The following is an 18,458-nucleotide window of genomic DNA, read 5'->3' as shown; positions in this document are numbered from 1 at the left end:
AACCTCAGGGACAGGACTGTATGACAACAAAGTCTGCTTTGGAAACATGGCACATACACAATTAGTAGTGCGCGTGTGTGTGTGTGTGTGTGTGTGTGTGTGTGTGTGTGTGTGTGTGTGTGTGTGTGTGTGTGTGTGTGTGTGTGTGTGTGTGTGTGTGTGTGTGTGTGTGTGTGTGTGCGCGCGCGCGCGCGCGCTTGGAAAGATCTAGGGTGGAAAATCTAGGGTAATTACAAAAGTAACAAGTGTGTGTGTGTGCGTGTGCATGTGTTGACCTTGTCCACTGAACACTGTCCTCTCCTTGTCTATCTCTCTTTCCTACGTCATCATCACTGTCTCCTGGTTATCAACTCCTCTCTCTCATCCCTACTTTCTTTCCTCTCTCCCAGTGGAGCAGCTGGAGGCTCCAGAGGATAAATGACCCCTCTCCTCTCCTCACCCCCTCTCTCTGCTTTTCTCCCATCTCTAGTCAACCACCCCTCTCCCACGCACACAAATGCATGTGTCTCATGCCCCTGTTGCCTACTCAGCCTGGGAATTTCCAGTGGAAAATGCCACCAGGCACTTTCCATAACGTCAATATTTTGTCTGTATATATACACGGTATACTGTACTGTAAATAGACAATATTGTATATAAGGCTTAAGGCTATAGAGATTATCACCCAGGCATTCATCTTTGCTCATGGTTTATGGTTCAGGCTGATACACCGGCCCTTGGCTGCATAATAACAAATGCTGGGTGATCATTTATTTATCACATATCCAAAGAATTATATTATCAATGCCAATGATAAAATAGCTTAAAACAAGACTTTATTAGTTAAATATAGATTAACATTACTATCAACCAGGAAATGCTGCAGTGAATGAACTTGTAGTCCCACTGGTGGGGAGGGAGTTGACTGAAAACATGGCACGTGCATTAAAGTTTGATTATTCTTTAGAGATTAATTATCACATAATGAAATAGAATTACATGTTTACTTTGGCCAATTAGATGATATTTGTCACACCAATGAAACTGTCTTTTTTTACGTTTGTCTTTGTGAAATTGTACAGAAATTGACAGATTTCAGAACATTATTGATGCCTTGGTGGTTGTCTGCGCTCAGAGTGCGTTCTAGTTATAGATTTTTGGCTCTAGCACCACAACCCAACAATAACTGTCTTCCTCTTTTAACTACAGCAGAGTCTATTTAAAAAACACTGATGTTTTGAAATAGACTTATTATTGTTATTGCCATCATAGAACGACCAGAATTCTGTGACCCTCAGGCCAGTGAACAGGCTGAACTGGCTGAACAGCTTCAACCAGGGGATTCAAATGAGATAAGAATAGACCAGAACAACTGGCGCGCATGTGTGTGTGTATGTGTGTGTGTGTGTGCGTGTGTGTGTGTGTATACCTGCTGCCACGTGTGTCATACTGTCTCATGTTCTTGATGAAGTGAACCTTCTTGGCCACACGAGGTCGAGGAGAACCAGAGAGGTTACGACTCCTAGAGGGAGAAAAAGACACAGTAGTTGGACACAAGAGACAAGGAGATGTGGGGGGGGGGGGGAGAAGTAGGGAGAGGAAGAGGAAGGAAGAAATGGGGAGGGGGAGAGAATAGACGCAGGGAGTCAGTAATGAATTAAGAACAAAATACTGGTGATGATGTTGGTAGTGATGATATCAGCATCTGCAGACGGCACACTGAATTCCATGACAGAATATTCTTCACGTTTCCCTTCCATGGTTTCCCAGCGTCATTCCACAGCTCACCATGTTCTGTGGAATGTTTTCATTCTGGAGAGAGGAAACATTCCATGGCAACATTCTATGGAATGGCGCATTGCCTTGTGTTTTATCTGACTAATGATGTTTACACAGCTCTGTAGTTAGTCCCGAAAACAGCAAATAACCTGAATTTGGGTTTAAAGTGCTACTGCTGTATTTGATCTGTTGTTAATTGGAAACACATCATAAATACAATTAATATTAGCCTATTATTTAAAACATGTGGACAGTGGTCAGTGCTGTCTGCCATTTGGCACTGGACTAGGAGATGGAACGTCGAAGCGTTCCATTTCCATGGGAACACACAGCATTCTGGAACACTGTGGGAACGGGAACATTCCAGTGCTGATGGAGGATGCCGATTGGCTGATCAGAGAGCGACGACGTCATTATTTATAGAGTTGAAAACTTTTACTATTCCCAGGGGAAACTTCAACCTAATCGATTGCTCACACATCACAATCAGTGTTAGTGAAAGAAAGAGTGATTGTTAGAGGGAGAGAAGAGATTGTGTAGATTGCTTAGAGAGAGCCTACCATTCCGATCAACAGGTGTAGATTCTACTGTACATGTATGTAACCATATAAAAACAGTAAGTGACTCACCCACTACTCACTAGCCACATTTAGTAAATACAGCATGTGTGCGTGAGATGGAGATAATTTTCATATTGCAACTTACTCCAGTTGTAACTTACTTTCAGATTCAGAAATAACACAAAACACCACAAACCAACCATCATCACTTCAGTGAAACGTCCTGACCCTAAACCTAGAGCAATTAAACAAAACAAGACAAGACAGAAGAACTCACAACAAGGTATGCTTATTGCTTAGAGGCGACCACACGCTCGACCACAGGTGAGCACACCCTGAACTACAACACTGCACTAGTCTAGTGAAATTCCCGAAACAACACTCAAGATTGACATTTTAGACAGTTTGAATGCCAATACTTTATAAGGTCAATTATCCAACGTAGCATTATTGGACTAGTGCTAGCTGTCCAACCATTAAGACTAGCTGTCCAACCATTAAGACTAGCTGTCCAACCATTAAGACTAGCTGTCCAACCATTAAGACTAGCTGTCCAACCATTAAGACTAGCTGTCCAACATCAGAGTAGCTACTAATAACTGTCCGACGAACTAGTTGCTAACTGTCCAATCATTAGACTTGACTAGCTGTCCAACCATCAGACTCGCTGTCCAACCATCAGACTCGCTGTCCAACCATCAGACTAGCTGTCCAACCATCAGACTAGCTGTCCAACCATCAGACTCGCTGTCCAACCATCAGACTAGCTGTCCAACCATCAGACTCGCTGTCCAACCATCAGACTCGCTGTCCAACCATCAGACTCGCTGTCCAACCATCAGACTCGCTGTCCAACCATCAGACTAGCTGTCCAACCATCAGACTAGCTGTCCAACCATCAGACTAGCTGTCCAACCATCAGACTAGCTGTCCAACCATCAGACTCGCTGTCCAACCATCAGACTAGCTGTCCAACCATCAGACTAGCTGTCCAACCATCAGACTCGCTGTCCAACCATCAGACTAGCTGTCCAACCATCAGACTAGCTGTCCAACCATCAGACTAGCTGTCCAACCATCAGACTAGCTGTCCAACCATCAGACTAGCTGTCCAACCATCAGACTAGCTGTACCAGCACTATGACAGTTTTTTCCCCCTTGGATCTGTGCGACAGGAGAGAGGAGTCAGATATTTCCAGCAGGGGAAAGGCTAAATTTATTCAGCTGGGCAGAGGGCTGGTGAAAACGTCAAATGAGTGAGGGATAAAGGAGGCTAATAATAGAATAGAACAAACAATACAAACACAATGTAGACTCAGCGCTCCAGTTTTACAATAATAGTAAGTAGCCACTGGCTGGTGACTAGAAGGCTACTTTTATCATGATTGCGCTCTCATGCACTATTCCTCATCTCTTATGAAGCTATGTTTCTGCATTTTAACTCTCCTCACCCTCTCCTCTCTCTCTCTTGATATTTGAATATTTCACTTTGTTACCTTACACTTCTATGTATTTCCCTTTATTTATCCACATGCTCCCCCTTCTCTTCTCTCTGTCTTTCTACATTCACGGTCTGCTGAAAGCAGGCTTAACTTGGACAGGTGTACAGTATCTGTCGGTCTATCTGTAAGTCTCATATATTACTCTGTCTGTGTCTTATAAATAGATTACATAAAAAATACATAAATAAATAAAGTTGATTATTTATGTTTCTCTGTCAGTCTCTCTCTCTCTGACATCATTTATGTGGGACCCTGTCTGTGTCAGTTCATCAGTCTGGTTGTTTATCGTTTCCTGTTCCCATAGTAGTTCAACTATAAATAGAGAGTGTGTTTTAGCTCAGAATAGAAAGTACAAACACACCGAGCTGGCATACATCATCTCTGTCTTCCTTCAACTGTCTCTCAAACTGTCCTTCAAATATTCTCTCTCTCTCTCTCTCTCTCTCTCTTATCTGTCCTTATCAACACAACCCTATTTCTGCCTCTCTACCTCCGCTTCATTCTCTCCCTCTGATCTAAGAGGCTTTATAGGGTCAGCAGTCACTCTACTGAGAAACTGACGTCAGACACACACACACACACACACACACACACACACACACACACACACACACACACAGCCACACACACACACACACACACACACACACACACACACACACACACACACACACACACACACACACACACACACACACACACACACACACACACACACACAGCTTGTCTTAAATACCTTGTGCATTAAATCCTTAACAGACACGCATGCTTAAAAGCACACACACCGTTTTCATTGAATAGACTGGTTATAGATGAAATGTCACTGACAAAATCCTTAGAACACACACAGGTATCGAGTACACATAGACACAAAGAGACAGTGTCACAGTACTGTGATGGGTATGTTTTGGAGGGACAAGCTGTGCAGGCCTTTGACATTGACTGACACTGAACTGGCCAAATCGTGTCTCTCTCTCTCACACACAGCTAACATGCACAGCGAGTTGCATAATTAAACATATGGGCAGTTGGGTACATAACAAGGGTCACACACACACACACACAGTCCAGTGAGCATTGTCATAATCTGGGCTAATCCATCTGCTAGATGTTACATCACTCAGATTAACAGATTAACAGTTACAATTCAGATTAACAGTTACACTGAGGTTCACATTCAGAAATTAGCTGCCTGGTTTGTCTGTCTCCACTGCAAAATCTAGACTATGGAGAACTATGAAAGTTAAATTAAAGGCTTTAACCCTGACGTCCTTATTTTGGGCATTATACTGTAGGCAAAATTCTTCAAAGCTGTTCAAGATTTTTCAAAAATAGCAGATGCTGTCATGACAGAAAGGTGCGTGTGTGTGTGTGGGTGTTTGGCAACACAAGAGGTGATCATGTACCACACAAAAACTAACACATAAATATTATTATATCAGACAGATTCCATCCCTGGTGTTCTTTATTTATTTAGCACATTTAAAAACAACAGCAGTTGACACAAAGTGCTTTCCAATCAAGGACGACCAGCAACAACATGATAGCCATGTGTGCGTGTGTTATTGTGAAACTAAGAGTGAAATACAGAGCGACAGAGAGAGAGAGAGGGTGAGTGTCTATTTGAGTTATCTAGATGTGCTTCAGGCGGTGATACTAGAACAAAGCATACCATTATTTGACTACACGTTTGTACATTTCATGCAAAACTCTGAAGGTTAACCCGCTTACACAGGCCTTAACACAGTTGGTTTCCTCCATGCCATCTGATTGCACCATGTAACTCTGTGTGTCTGTGTGTGTCATCAAGCCAGTCAGCCCGAGCCGTCAATCAGGCCGTCACTTTTCAGTCAGCCTCTTTACACTTTTCACTTAACTAAACAGAGATTCAAATTTGAAGTACAGTACAGTACAGCGGTCAATAGAGGCTACAGGGTTAGTCTGCGTGTCCACTGCAGGCCTGTAAAGGCATAGACCTCTTTTTGTGACATGTTCTCAAATAGAAACATTAGCATCAGCATCGAGCATTAAGTTTCTTCATGTTTGCTAGACAAACAGACCGTTGATACTCCTCTCTGGTCCCGCCTGTGTTTCACCCCTATTGGCTGGTGAAGCTCTGAAGTGACAATAATGAGTGTTGCCAATAGTGAGAAGATGGTGCAGAAGCATGACAGGCCAGGGTGGTCCAGCATCTTGGGAGTCGTTAAGAGCTAGCCTCCTGTCCAGCACTGGTTCGCAATGTGGGTTCTGGGCACCCCCAGGTGTCCTTGAGGGGGTTCCGGCGGTTCCCCAGCTAAATGATTCATAGGTGTGTGAACCAAATTGACATTAAAAGGGATAGTTCACGCCCAAAATGACTTTTTTTCTATCAATTAGTCACCCCGTGGAGACTTGAACTTTTGTCGCATTCCTAAGCCAATAAGTTGATGACCGGCAGGGGTTCCGGTAGGACACACAAAGAGTCTACTTTGTGTCTCCTACCGGAACCGCTGCCTACCGGTCCGCTGGTCATCAAATTATTGGCTTAGGAATTCGACAAAAACAAAAAAATCTCCATGAATTCAAGTCTCAAGTCTCATCTCATCTCGTCATTTTTGGGGGGGAACTAGACCTGAGTCAGATTCTAAAAACGCCTTCTAAAACCTAACCTAAGTTTTCTGAAAACGTTCAAATTCTTGCTCAAAAAACAAATAATTATGCTGCTATATGTATAGCAACAACTAATGAGACACAGAGGTGGCTCCCGGATTGAAAGGTATAACGTATAGGTTACAGCAGGTCTAAATGGGTTAAGGGTCTGGAACTCTACAGTTGGAACCAAATAGACAGCCGGAAATGGACACTTACGGGTCCATTTGTTCCATTTGTACAACGTCAGATTTCAATTAACACTGGCTTTTACAGTGCACATTGGGGTCCCAGATTAAAAAATGTTAATAACACGCATCAAATGGGGGTCTGAGGAGTGTGGCCTAATGCATATCAAATTTGGGTCCTTTGAAATTACAATGTTTGAGAATCACTGCTGTACAGTTTGTAGAGTTTAGTTAGAATCTATAGGCCTAAACCAACCTTCTTAAAGGTGAGACGAAAATGGTCAGTCTCTTGAAAGCTAAAAGAAAGGCTACAAGTGCACAAATAACTCAGTCAAACAGCGGTGTGCATTCGGCAAAAATAGCAGATCTACAAGCGAACGTATCATAAGATGAGCTTGCAGCATCTCTGCATATGCGACTCAAAGACCTTGAAAAGGATGCGTGTACAAATCGGGGTTGTACCTGCCTGGTAGTAGGTGTGTGAGCCTAATAAAATGACCACTGAGCTGAACTGAGTATAGCTGAATAATATGAACTTAAGGTTCAAATTAACCCGGGCCCCTGTAACCTTACATAGCAGTTGGCCTCGCGAGATCTCAGAGCCATCTGTTTGCACTTTGCAGACCACAGACGAGACAACCCCAACTGGTTATAACTGCTGCATTGAATGCGTACGAATCACAAACATCACTTTAACTGATTCAAAATGATAATGTAGGTCAAGCTGAAACGGGCGATCCATTTGGTAATGAGTAATGACTACTCTGGATAATATCGATTGGGAATGCATGCCCCACCCGGTTATGCAATACCCGTTGTACACATTGTCAGATTACCAGTTGTACCCGTTTGTCTGTCTGTGTCCATTTTATGACCTGTGGCATCACGAGGGGACAGGTGATAGATGGGTGCTATATTCCTACACCCAAAATGGCCGTTGTAGAAAGAACTGCAACTCCCAGGGTGCCTCAGCACACAAACAAGTGTGGGTGTTTGAGGCACCTAATTGAGGCAGGACTGAAAGAGCAAACACACAGGACAGAGGCAGACAGAGGACAGAGGACTGGATGGAGCTGGACCCCAGGATGGAAAGGGAAGGCCTGTGTTAAGTAACCGTGTGGACTTTGTTTGGACTTAAGAACATTATTCTCCCTTTGCGGACATTTATGTTTCCTTTGAAAATTGCCTTATGTTGGCCTACCTGAGTTATTTACCTGTGGGAAAATAAACCTAATTTCGTTTTCACCCTGGATTTTGCCTGTTTGATTCTGCACTGCCTCACACTAGCCCGCTCCATACCTCTCATGACGTTACATTGGTGGAGAATACGGGTATGTGGGCCTTAAGTGTGGATGGTCGAAAGAAAAGATATTGAACAGTTGACTGAACTTTTTGCAGAATTGAATACAAACGAACCACAGACCCAAATGGAGGAACTGGTGAGAGTGATGGTGGAGACCCAGAGGGCGCAGCAGGAAACCAATCGTGCCTTGGTGAAACAGCAGGAGAGGGCTAATGACCTTAAAGAGAAGGAGCTTGAACGGTTTAAGCCTAAAGCAGGTCATTTCATTTCCAAACTTGGTGTAACTGATGATGTGGAAGCGTACCTCCATGCTTTTGAAGCTACAGCGACCCGGGAGCAGTGGCCAAAGACCCAGTGGGTTGGACTCCTGGCCCCCTTTCTCTCAGGTGAGGCCCTTAAAGCCTTTCAAGATTTAGATGCCAGTGTGGCACAAGACTATGACCTGTTAAAGACTGAGATTTTGAGCCGCCATGGCCTTACTAAATTTAGCATGGCACAACGGTTCCATAATTGGTCTTTCCAAACTGGGCTACCTCCCCGGGCCCAAATGCACGAGCTGATCAGATTAACAAAAAAATGGTTGGAACCTGACAAGAAGAGCTCAGCAGACATTATACAGGCCCTGGTTGTAGACCGTTATATAAGGGCGCTGCCATATGAGGCCAAGAAGATAATCAGTCAGCAGACATTAGTTACAGCCGCAGGGTTAATAGAAGCAGTAGAGCAGTACCAGGCTGCTTCGGACATGCTACGCCCAACCCGCAAAGAGCCTATGTCTACGGTGCCTCGCCAGAAAGGTCCCAAACCTGCAGACTCTTATTCCAGCCCTCTCACTAGAGCTGGAAATCACCCGAGGCCGCGAGGGTTCCAGAGCCCAGAGCCTCGGCAGTGCTATCGCTGTGGTGAATTTGGCCATATTTCCTGGCAGTGTGAAAAGCCAGATGAATCAATGCCCACAGCAGAATCCGCCAGCCCTCAACAGACCCACTATGCTGCTTTCCTGGGGGAAAGCGGTGACCGCAGGCCGACGTGCCCGGTAACGGTAAATCAATATGATGTAGAAGCCTTGCTTGATTCCGGAAGTGCCCGGACCCTGGTCCATGAATCCGTATTGGGGGCGTCTCCCCTTCCTCAAGGTGATTCTGTCCCTGTTGTGTGTGTTCATGGAGACACCCGCGAATACCCAACAACCAGGGTGAAGCTAACTACCACGAGGGGCTCGTTCGATGCTGAAGTGGGAGTCATAAAGACCTTACCAGTTCCAGTCCTGATTGGTCGGGACTGCCCGGCCTTCCAAATGCTGTGGCAGGACGCCCAGAAGAGGCTCAGTCGGGGTCCTCGAACACGTAAGCCTCAAAAGTATAAATTGAATAAGTCCAGGGTTAAACTTGCCAAACCTTGTCCTTCCCCACCTGTTTTAGCCCAAGCCTTTGCTGTAGAGTCCAGTGAGGCTGAATCTGGACCGCTGCTCAGAGTCAGATGAGCAGCAACCTGTGTCCAGTGAAAGTGACCATGGGGGTCCCCGGGAAGTGCCACCGCTTAAAGGTCAGTATGGAACGGCCCAGTTACAGGACCCCACCCTGGTTAACGCATTAAAAAATGTCCAAGTTCTAGAGGGAACGTTGGTGGGAACCAGGCTAACTCCTTCTTACCCCCACTTTGCAGTGAAAAATGGCCTTTTATATCAGATGGTACAAAGGAGTAGTAAAGTCATTGAGCAACTCCTTGTTCCACAACCTCACCGCGCCACCGTTCTACAGTTGGCGCACACTCACCTGCTGGGGGGCCACTTAGGTGTAGAGAAAACAAAGGAGAGAGTGTTGCAGAGGTTCTTTAGGCCGGGAGTACACAAGGAGATAGAGAACTACTGCCGCAGTTGCCCCGAGTGCCAGGTCACAGCCCCAAAACCGACTTATAGGAACCCCCTGGTCCCTTTACCTATTATCGAAACCCCCTTTGAAAGGATAGGGATGGATATTGTGGGGCCGCTTCCTAAAAGTGCTCGTGGACACCAGTATATCTTGGTCATAGTAGACTATGCCACCCGGTATCCGGAAGCGGTTCCGTTAAGAAAGGCAAATGCTAAACAAATAGCCAAAGAACTGTTCCTCTTCAGCAGCCGTGTGGGGATACCAAAGGAGGTCCTTACGGACCAAGGAACCCCGTTCATGTCTAAGGTAATGAAGGAGATGTGTGCTCTGTTACGAGTGAAACAGGTCAGAACCTCGGTGTACCACCCCCAAACAGACGGGTTAGTGGAGAGGTTCAACAAGACGCTCAAATCCATGCTGAGGGCGGCCGTCGACCAAGACGGGAGGAACTGGGATCAGCTTCTCCCCTACCTGATGTTTGCGGTAAGGGAAGTTCCCCAATCTTCCACAGGGTTCTCACCTTTTGAACTGTTATATTCCTACAGACCCAGAGGGCTTCTAGACATAGCCAAGGAGACGTGGGAGGAACAGCCATGTCCCCATCGTTCCATGATTGAACATGTGGGGGCGATGCAGGACAGATTGGCGGCGGTGCTTCCTCTGGTGAAGGAACACATGGAGAAAGCACAGAGGGACCAGAGTGCCGTTTATAACCGAACAGCCCAGCCTCGAGAATTCAAACCAGGAGACAGAGTCCTAGTTCTAGTCCCCACAGTGGAATGCAAGTTTTTAGCAACATGGCAGGGTCCATATGAAGTAATTGAAAAGGTTGGGGAGGTCAATTACAAAATACGGCAGCCAGGCAAAAGGAAAGGTGAGCAAATTTATCATGTTAACCTCCTGAAAAAATGGCATGCCCGAGAGGCATTGTTTGCTTGTCTTCCCCCCAGTGAGTCGAAAGAACCTGCCCGGGACGAAGTGCAGTTTGGCCCAGACCTCTCCCCTCACCAACTGCAGCAAACAAAGGAGTTAGTGGATGGTAATCAGGATGTGTTTTCATCCCTCCCTGGCTACACCCACCTGGTGGAGCATGAAATACGCACTCCACCAGGGGTAACTGTGAACCAAAGACCATATCGGGTGCCGGAGGCCCGGAAGAAGGTAATTGAAGAGGAGGTAAAGAAGATGCTAAAGTTAAATGTAATTGAAAAGTCCCAGAGTGCCTGGTCAAACCCCATCGTGCTGGTTGGTAAGCCTGACAACACAATACGCTTCTGTAATGATTTCAGAAAATTGAATGATGTGTCTGAATTTGATGCATATCCCATGCCTCGTGTGGATGAATTAATTGAAAGCCTTGGCAATGCACGATTCATAACCACACTTGATCTCACAAAGGGGTATTGGCAAGTCCCTATGTCTACAGGATCGAAGGAGAAGACTGCCTTTGCCACACCTAGAGGGTTTTGGCAGTACAGAGTGATGCCATTCGGCCTCTTTGGAGCTCCCGCCACGTTCCAGCGCTTGATGGATCAGGTACTGGCACCCCATAAAGAATATGCGTCTGCTTATCTGGATGATGTTGTGATTCAGAGCCCGGACTGGCAAAGCCATTTGCCCCGGGTACAGAAGGTCCTGGACTCCCTCCGACAAGCAGGCTTGACAGCAAATCCCAAGAAATGTAAGCTGGCCTTCAGTGAGACAAACTACTTGGGCTACACAATCGGGCGGGGCCTTATCAAACCTCAAGAGGCGAAACTTCGTGCCATCCAGGACTGGCCGCGGCCGGTGACAAAGAGGCAGGTGAGATCATTCTTGGGCCTAAATTCGTACTACAGACGCTTCATACACCACTATTCTACGTTAGCTGCCCCTCTCACAGACTTAACCACGAAGAAGCACTCCCGTATGGTGAAATGGACCCCAGCCGCTGAAGAAGCGTTTCACAACCTGAAGAGGGCCCTGTGCTCAGAACCGGTCCTTACCTCCCCTGACTTCAGCAAAGAGTTTGTGGTCCAGGCGGATGCCTCTGAGGTGGGTCTGGGTGCGGTGTTGGCCCAGGTCAGTGAAGGTGAGGAACACCCTGTTCTTTATTTAAGTCGAAAGTTGGAACCTAGGGAGAAGAATTACTCTACAGTAGAAAAGGAGTGTCTAGCCATTAAATGGTCCCTGGAAACACTCAAGTACTACTTGCTTGGAAGGAAGTTCACCCTGGTGACGGATCATTCACCATTGCAATGGATGGCTAAAAACAAGGAGACAAACGGCAGAGTAACTAGATGGTTTTTGAGCCTCCAGCCTTTTAACTTCTCTGTCATTCACAGGCCAGGACGTCACCATGGAAACGCAGATGCCCTGTCCCGTCGAGATGCCTTTTGGTCCTCATTCGCCCTGCCGAGGACGTCAGGCCCGGGAAGAGGGATGTGTGGCATCACGAGGGGACAGGTGATAGATGGGTGCTATATTCCTACACCCAAAATGGCCGTTGTAGAAAGAACTGCAACTCCCAGGGTGCCTCAGCACACAAACAAGTGTGGGTGTTTGAGGCACCTAATTGAGGCAGGACTGAAAGAGCAAACACACAGGACAGAGGCAGACAGAGGACAGAGGACTGGATGGAGCTGGACCCCAGGATGGAAAGGGAAGGCCTGTGTTAAGTAACCGTGTGGACTTTGTTTGGACTTAAGAACATTATTCTCCCTTTGCGGACATTTATGTTTCCTTTGAAAATTGCCTTATGTTGGCCTACCTGAGTTATTTACCTGTGGGAAAATAAACCTAATTTCGTTTTCACCCTGGATTTTGCCTGTTTGATTCTGCACTGCCTCACACTAGCCCGCTCCATACCTCTCATGACGTTACAGACCGTATATGGAGATCTCTGTATCTGTCTGTCCGTGTCCCTTTTATGCCCATATGGAGATCCCTGGGGTCATTAGTACGTGCCCATATATGGCATGCCCATATATTGGCATATTGGTCTGATCGGCGGTTCTGGATAACCGCTGGCGCTGATCTGATCGACTTCACGCGCTTGGCCCCGCACTCCCTTGGGTTCCTTGGAATTACATCATGGCAAGGTAACTACAAAACCCAAACCTCTGCCAAAGTGTCATTGTGCTTTAAGGAGTTATTTTTGCCACTTTACTGAAAATGTGTCTCACATTGCTGCATTGCCACAAAGAGAGATCCTCTGGTGGCATCTTTACTTTTTAGATCTACTTACTAGGTTTAAACAATAGCCTCACAAATTAAATGCATGGGTTTGCTGCATGAAATAGCACCTCTGCCTAAAAACCCTGCACACCATTACATACAGCCTAATCTAATTCACAGAGACAGTCTCTCAAGACACCTGCTATGAAGAACAGAGCACAGAGTTGGCTGTTTGTTGACACTCCCTTGGTGAGACACTAAGCACACAAGTGAGACTAAACGTTTCCACACCCCAACTCTGATATAATACTTCCTATTTGCTCTACAGTGTCTCAGCAATGTGCCGAGAGAGAGAGAGAGAATGTGTGTGTGTGTGTGTGTGTGTGTGTGTGTGTGTGTGTGTGTGTGTGTGTGTGTGTGTGTGTGTGTGTGTCTCTCTCTCCAATGACAAACTGAAAATGTAATTGAAGTTTTTTTTTAATTTATAATGTCTCGCACCACGGTGAGGGGAAATAATTCACCCAAATAATCTCCTCTCATCTCCTCCTCTCTGTACTAGGCCCCTCCTTTATCCCTCTACACCAAATCTATTCGCTGAAAATAGCAGAAGTACACGCTCACGTCACAACGCATTGCGTTGCTGCTACGTGATGTGAGCTTGTAGATCTGTTATTTTTCGCCACTGAACAGGGACACCCTAGGGTTCATATGTTTAAGCTTCCATAAAATAAAAACATGTAAGATGGGTCATAAGCCCATTACAGCTTCAGTGACAAAACTATACCAAACAGTGTTTCCCCTAGCCAGATGTTGAAGGTGTGGGGGAGGGTTCTCAAAATGCATATTTATGCTCCAACACGAAGTCTTATATCTTATATAGTACAGTGCACACTCACAGTAATAATCTGTATAGTTTACATATGAATTGTCTCCAGATTTAGGAAAATATACTTTTATTAGACAAAAGTATAGACAAAAGTATACAAATCAGTCAGTCAAACATCAACAACTAGTGATGGCACAGATGGCATCCTGCCTGAAAGCATTTCATTTCTTATATCAATGCATTTGAGCATTGATATAATTTCAGTTTTTTTCTGTTTTTCTGTTCGTTTGTTTTTTCAGAAAGAAATCATACTGTGGCCGTCGGATTTAAGGGGTGGCGGCCCGCCACTGCTTAATGCATATAGGGGAAACACTGCCAAATAAAACTAAAGCAAACAAACTCAACATCAACATGTTGGTGATGGTTGGAAAGCCACCATTACATTACACCATCCCACTACACAGCTAAGAAGCAGCGAAATGGCCAAGCTCTTAAATGACAAAACTGACCTCAGATTTGCTGACTCACTGGTGGACAGTATACTGTTCATTAGTGTTTAAGGTGGAATTATTTTTACTGACATTAAGCAGACCGTGACCTTTGAAAACCAACGGCCCGGAGTACTGCTCTCCAGACTGGATTAGGTGTGAAAGAATCAGTGAATAAATACTAAATGTGGCAAAAGGGGACTCTGTAGTCTGTACACCAAAACATTTTCACATAAGTGAAGCCTGCTTTTTGCTAATTACATTTCAGCTATCGAGCTTTCAACAGACCAGAGTGACATCCCCTTTAAAAACAAAACAAAGCCATTTGCTTGTTAGTGATGGTTGGTTCAATCATCATGATGGAAATGAGCCGTGTTCAACAAGTCAGTACTGAACATGCGAAAATAGGATTTGACTCATATTTGCGACAGAACCAGAATCTGTTGTGCGAGAAACAGAACTGAGAGAACGCCTCCATCAATGCAATCCCTATCCCTCCAAAGCAATGCAGCTACAGTACAGCATAGGGGTGACACAGTCAGTGTGTCCTGAGTGTGGTATTTATGAGTTTTATTTTTTATCGCTACGGAACTATAAATCCTGGCCATATTGTCCATGACAACACATAAATATATGTGTGCTGCTCACTCATTTTAATGGTCTCTGGAAAAGAGTGTGTGTTGTAAAAGTGTTTGTATACAACGCTGCCAATCCAAAGAGGCTGGCAAGACTGTACACATGCTGAGCTTTGGTCCTCACCACTGTTGGCTGCTGGAAATGTAGAAAATATTATATGGTTATGTGTAGTTACACCACAGAGCCATAAAAAAGTGGTTGGCAAAACTTGATACGCGATACGACACAGACACTACACAGCAAGACAATCACGGCTACAAAGTAAAATGATCGTCTTAATTTAACTCAGACAGTAAAGAAAATTTAACCAAATAAGGGTCCATTTGGGTCAAATAAGGAAGTAGGCTATATACAGCACAAAGAAAATGGTTTTCCAACTCGGTCATGACATTACAGCCGTTAGGAAGGCCTGCACAATATTCACACAGTGACATGTTGATAACTTTTTCAAAATATTGTGAATGATTGTGATACTCAGATACATGTGGACAGTTTCATATTTGTATTCAGATGATGTTTTACTTCTGATTAATGTTTATAATATGCCTCATACATTGTGTCTCTTGAGTCCTTTGTATTTTACAAACAGTTTAAAAAACATTGTTTTTGTTTGCAGCCTGTCTGATATTTATCTCCTGAGGACACGTTCTTTCTCTGGGTTAGTGGTGCTGCCAAGACAATGACATGCCAATCTGTGATTAACCACACACACACACACACACTGGGTTGACCTCAGAGTCTGAAACATTGCCAGTTACTGTACATCACATACACATACACTGTGCACACACACCGTAGAGACAGCAAAGCCTGAAATCTTGCCAGCTCAGTTATATCATATTCACACACGCACGCACACACACCCCATGCAATGATAGCGAAGTCTGAAACACTGCCAATTCAGTCACACACACACACACACACACACACACACACACACACACACACACACACAGTGTTCTCACACATCATGCCTCACTTCCCTGTTAAGAGAAGCACATTCACATAGTCAACAGCAACTTAAGTCCCTACGTCTACACCGACAAAACAAATACATGAATATGCAGTAATTCCCCCAACACATCATGTGTCTCTCTGTTTATTTCTCAGTCTGGTTAACAGTGGAAAACACCAGCTGGACACAGTTGAGCCTAATTTATACTTCAACATAAGAACAGATTTTCAACTGAAAAGCTTGAAATAATTAATGTTCTAGGTCGGACGTGGTTATTAAGTACAAGATAAACTCTAGTCTTTCTCATGAACCGTCATAAAAAGCAATCTAACCTTAAACACTGTTAGGTCAACATCCTCAAAATATACAGAGCCTTGGTTGATCACAATATGGATGTGGGACTAAAATGGGTGAGGGGGGATTATGTTTTAGCCAGTCATGGTCCGGGTGAGAGATGATACATATTTCATACAATTCATTCCTTCCAGAATCTCAGACTTAGAAAAAAAAACATATTATATACTAGACTAGGGCTGTCACAATTACAAATTTAAGTTCACGATTAATTATCACTCAAATAATTGCGATTAACAATTTAATTGTGTTTCTGTCGTTGAAAATTAATGGAACATTATGAATAATAATTACATTTCTGTTTGGCTTTTAGCTTTTGGAAACAAAAGTTGCACAGGGCAGATATGACAAATAACACATATTTAATTACTTTATACCTAAAAAATAAACATTAATAGTGGAAATAGCCGATCTATAAGCTCCGATCTATAAGCTCAAATATAGATCTGCTATTTCCACAATTTTTTGAAAATATGACATTTTTTAACATGGAATTGATTAAGACGATTATGACGATTATGCAAAAATATTTGCGATTATATAAAATAATTGCGATTAGACGATTATGTAATAATTGTGACAGGCCTATACTAGACTAGTACAACATTTTGAATCTAGAATGTAATCTACATTTGTATTTTTGTATGACCTCTTCAATGAGCTGTGAATGAAGAGTGAATGTATCCACTGATATCAGATTGTTGGCATGAGTCATGAGTCATGACTATTATATTATGAGGAGAAATAAATCTCCTGCTGGTGTTTTGAACTACTTTAGTACCAGTGCATCTCAATATGGTACACATCCTCGCTGGTTTAAATTCCTCCAAATTGACCCTCTCAAATACCCCTGACGTCAGAGGGAGAAGGCATGCAGTATATTTACTAGGCCCACTGAAATAATTTTAGATTCAGCTTAGCACTCAATTATTTATTCTACTACACAGTAAAATCATTAATTAATGTATCCATTTGTAACGTCTGAGGGAGTACCAATTAAACAATTTCATGTGTTTACTCTCAGCTTTTTTACTGTGTAGCCCAGTGGTTCTCCCTTTTCATGCTGTGACCCCCCAAAATAATCATATTTGAACTGTGGAGCCCCCACCCCGATAAGCACTTGGGATGTAGGAGTTGAGGCATTACATTTTTGGTTCCACAGATAAAGAGTGAACATAGCAACTCTACAAGCGCACAACGCCTTGCAATCGGCTATTTTCACAATTTCTGCTTCTTTCCTGTATTATTAGACAATTTGGCCAATGTTCGACCAGTTTTTATAGAATAGTTTGTTGACTACTTTTGCTGCAATAATGGTCTCTTTTTTTTAGGTATTAAAAAGGTCTAAAAAGTCCTTAAATTGTCACTTCACTGTCATCTGGGGACCCTCAAATCATGAGGGGACCCCCCTGGCCTGGGTGTCTGGACCCACAGGTTGAGAACCACTGGTGTAGCTTACTACTACAAGTCCCACTGAAAACACAAACAAATAAACGTTGAGTCTCACCTCTGTCGGGGCTCAGAGGAGACGGAGGTACAGCTCTGGACCGACTGGACGGACAGCAGCGTGGAGGACTTCCGCGGGGAGACAGCTCCGGCTCCCGCAGCGGGCGACAGGAGGCTGACGTTGGACGGCGAGGCGGAGAGCAGCAGGTTGCCCTGCGAGGAGCAGAAGGAGCCTCGCTCCCCCGGCAGCAGAACCTCCGCGGACCCGATGTCGTTGAACCCGGAGTCCGAGGGGAGGACGAGGATGGGGGGGACGCTGAGGAGCCCCCCCAGCCGCGGCGACACGGACACATGGCCAGCGTTCACGTTCCCGCAGCTGACGGAGGTCGACAGGATGCCCGGGAACGTCTCGTACCCGAGACCCGTCTCCGGGGAGAGGAGCCCGGCCACCGCGGAGGAGGAGGCGGCGGCACCGTGACCGAAGTCTTCTCCCTCGAAGTCGACCTCTCTGTGGTGGCTGCCGCCGCTTCCTCCTCCATTCTCCACCACATTGTTACTTCGCACGGGCCGTCCGTCCAGCGAAATGTTGCTGAGGAACAGGAGGGCTGCCTGTCTCCGCCGCGAATTCTCACGGTTTCTCCGGGCGTTTTCTCTGTTAGTGTGTGTTTTCTTGCCGTTGACGGAGGCGGCTAATACCGCTGCTGCGGTGCTGCCGTGCGGAGCGCAGGCAGCAGCGGCCGCCATCATCTCCCACCCTCTGTCACACTGAGGAGGAGGAAGTACAACC

At 45.0% G+C, this 18,458-nt stretch overlaps 1 protein-coding gene across 1 annotated transcript in view; it reads right to left on the bottom strand.

Moving 5' to 3' along the window:
* Nucleotides 1–18,458, bottom strand: part of cables2b (Cdk5 and Abl enzyme substrate 2b) — a 34,539-nt gene extending 16,081 nt beyond the window's left edge. The window contains exons 1-2 of the mRNA XM_080444845.1: nt 17,733–18,458; nt 1,409–1,501 (exon numbers count right to left, since the gene is read on the bottom strand). Of these exons, the coding sequence (XP_080300971.1) occupies nt 1,409–1,501; nt 17,733–18,418 (779 nt within the window). The 5' untranslated portion in view covers nt 18,419–18,458. The remainder of the gene's footprint in view (nt 1–1,408; nt 1,502–17,732) is intronic.

The sequence above is a fragment of the Gymnoscopelus braueri genome, assembly GCF_963280865.1.
Source record: "Gymnoscopelus braueri genome assembly, chromosome: 12".
Taxonomy (NCBI): Eukaryota; Metazoa; Chordata; class Actinopteri; order Myctophiformes; family Myctophidae; genus Gymnoscopelus; species Gymnoscopelus braueri.
Note: the sequence above shows the minus strand (reverse complement) of the source record. Positions and strands in the feature narration are given on the sequence as shown.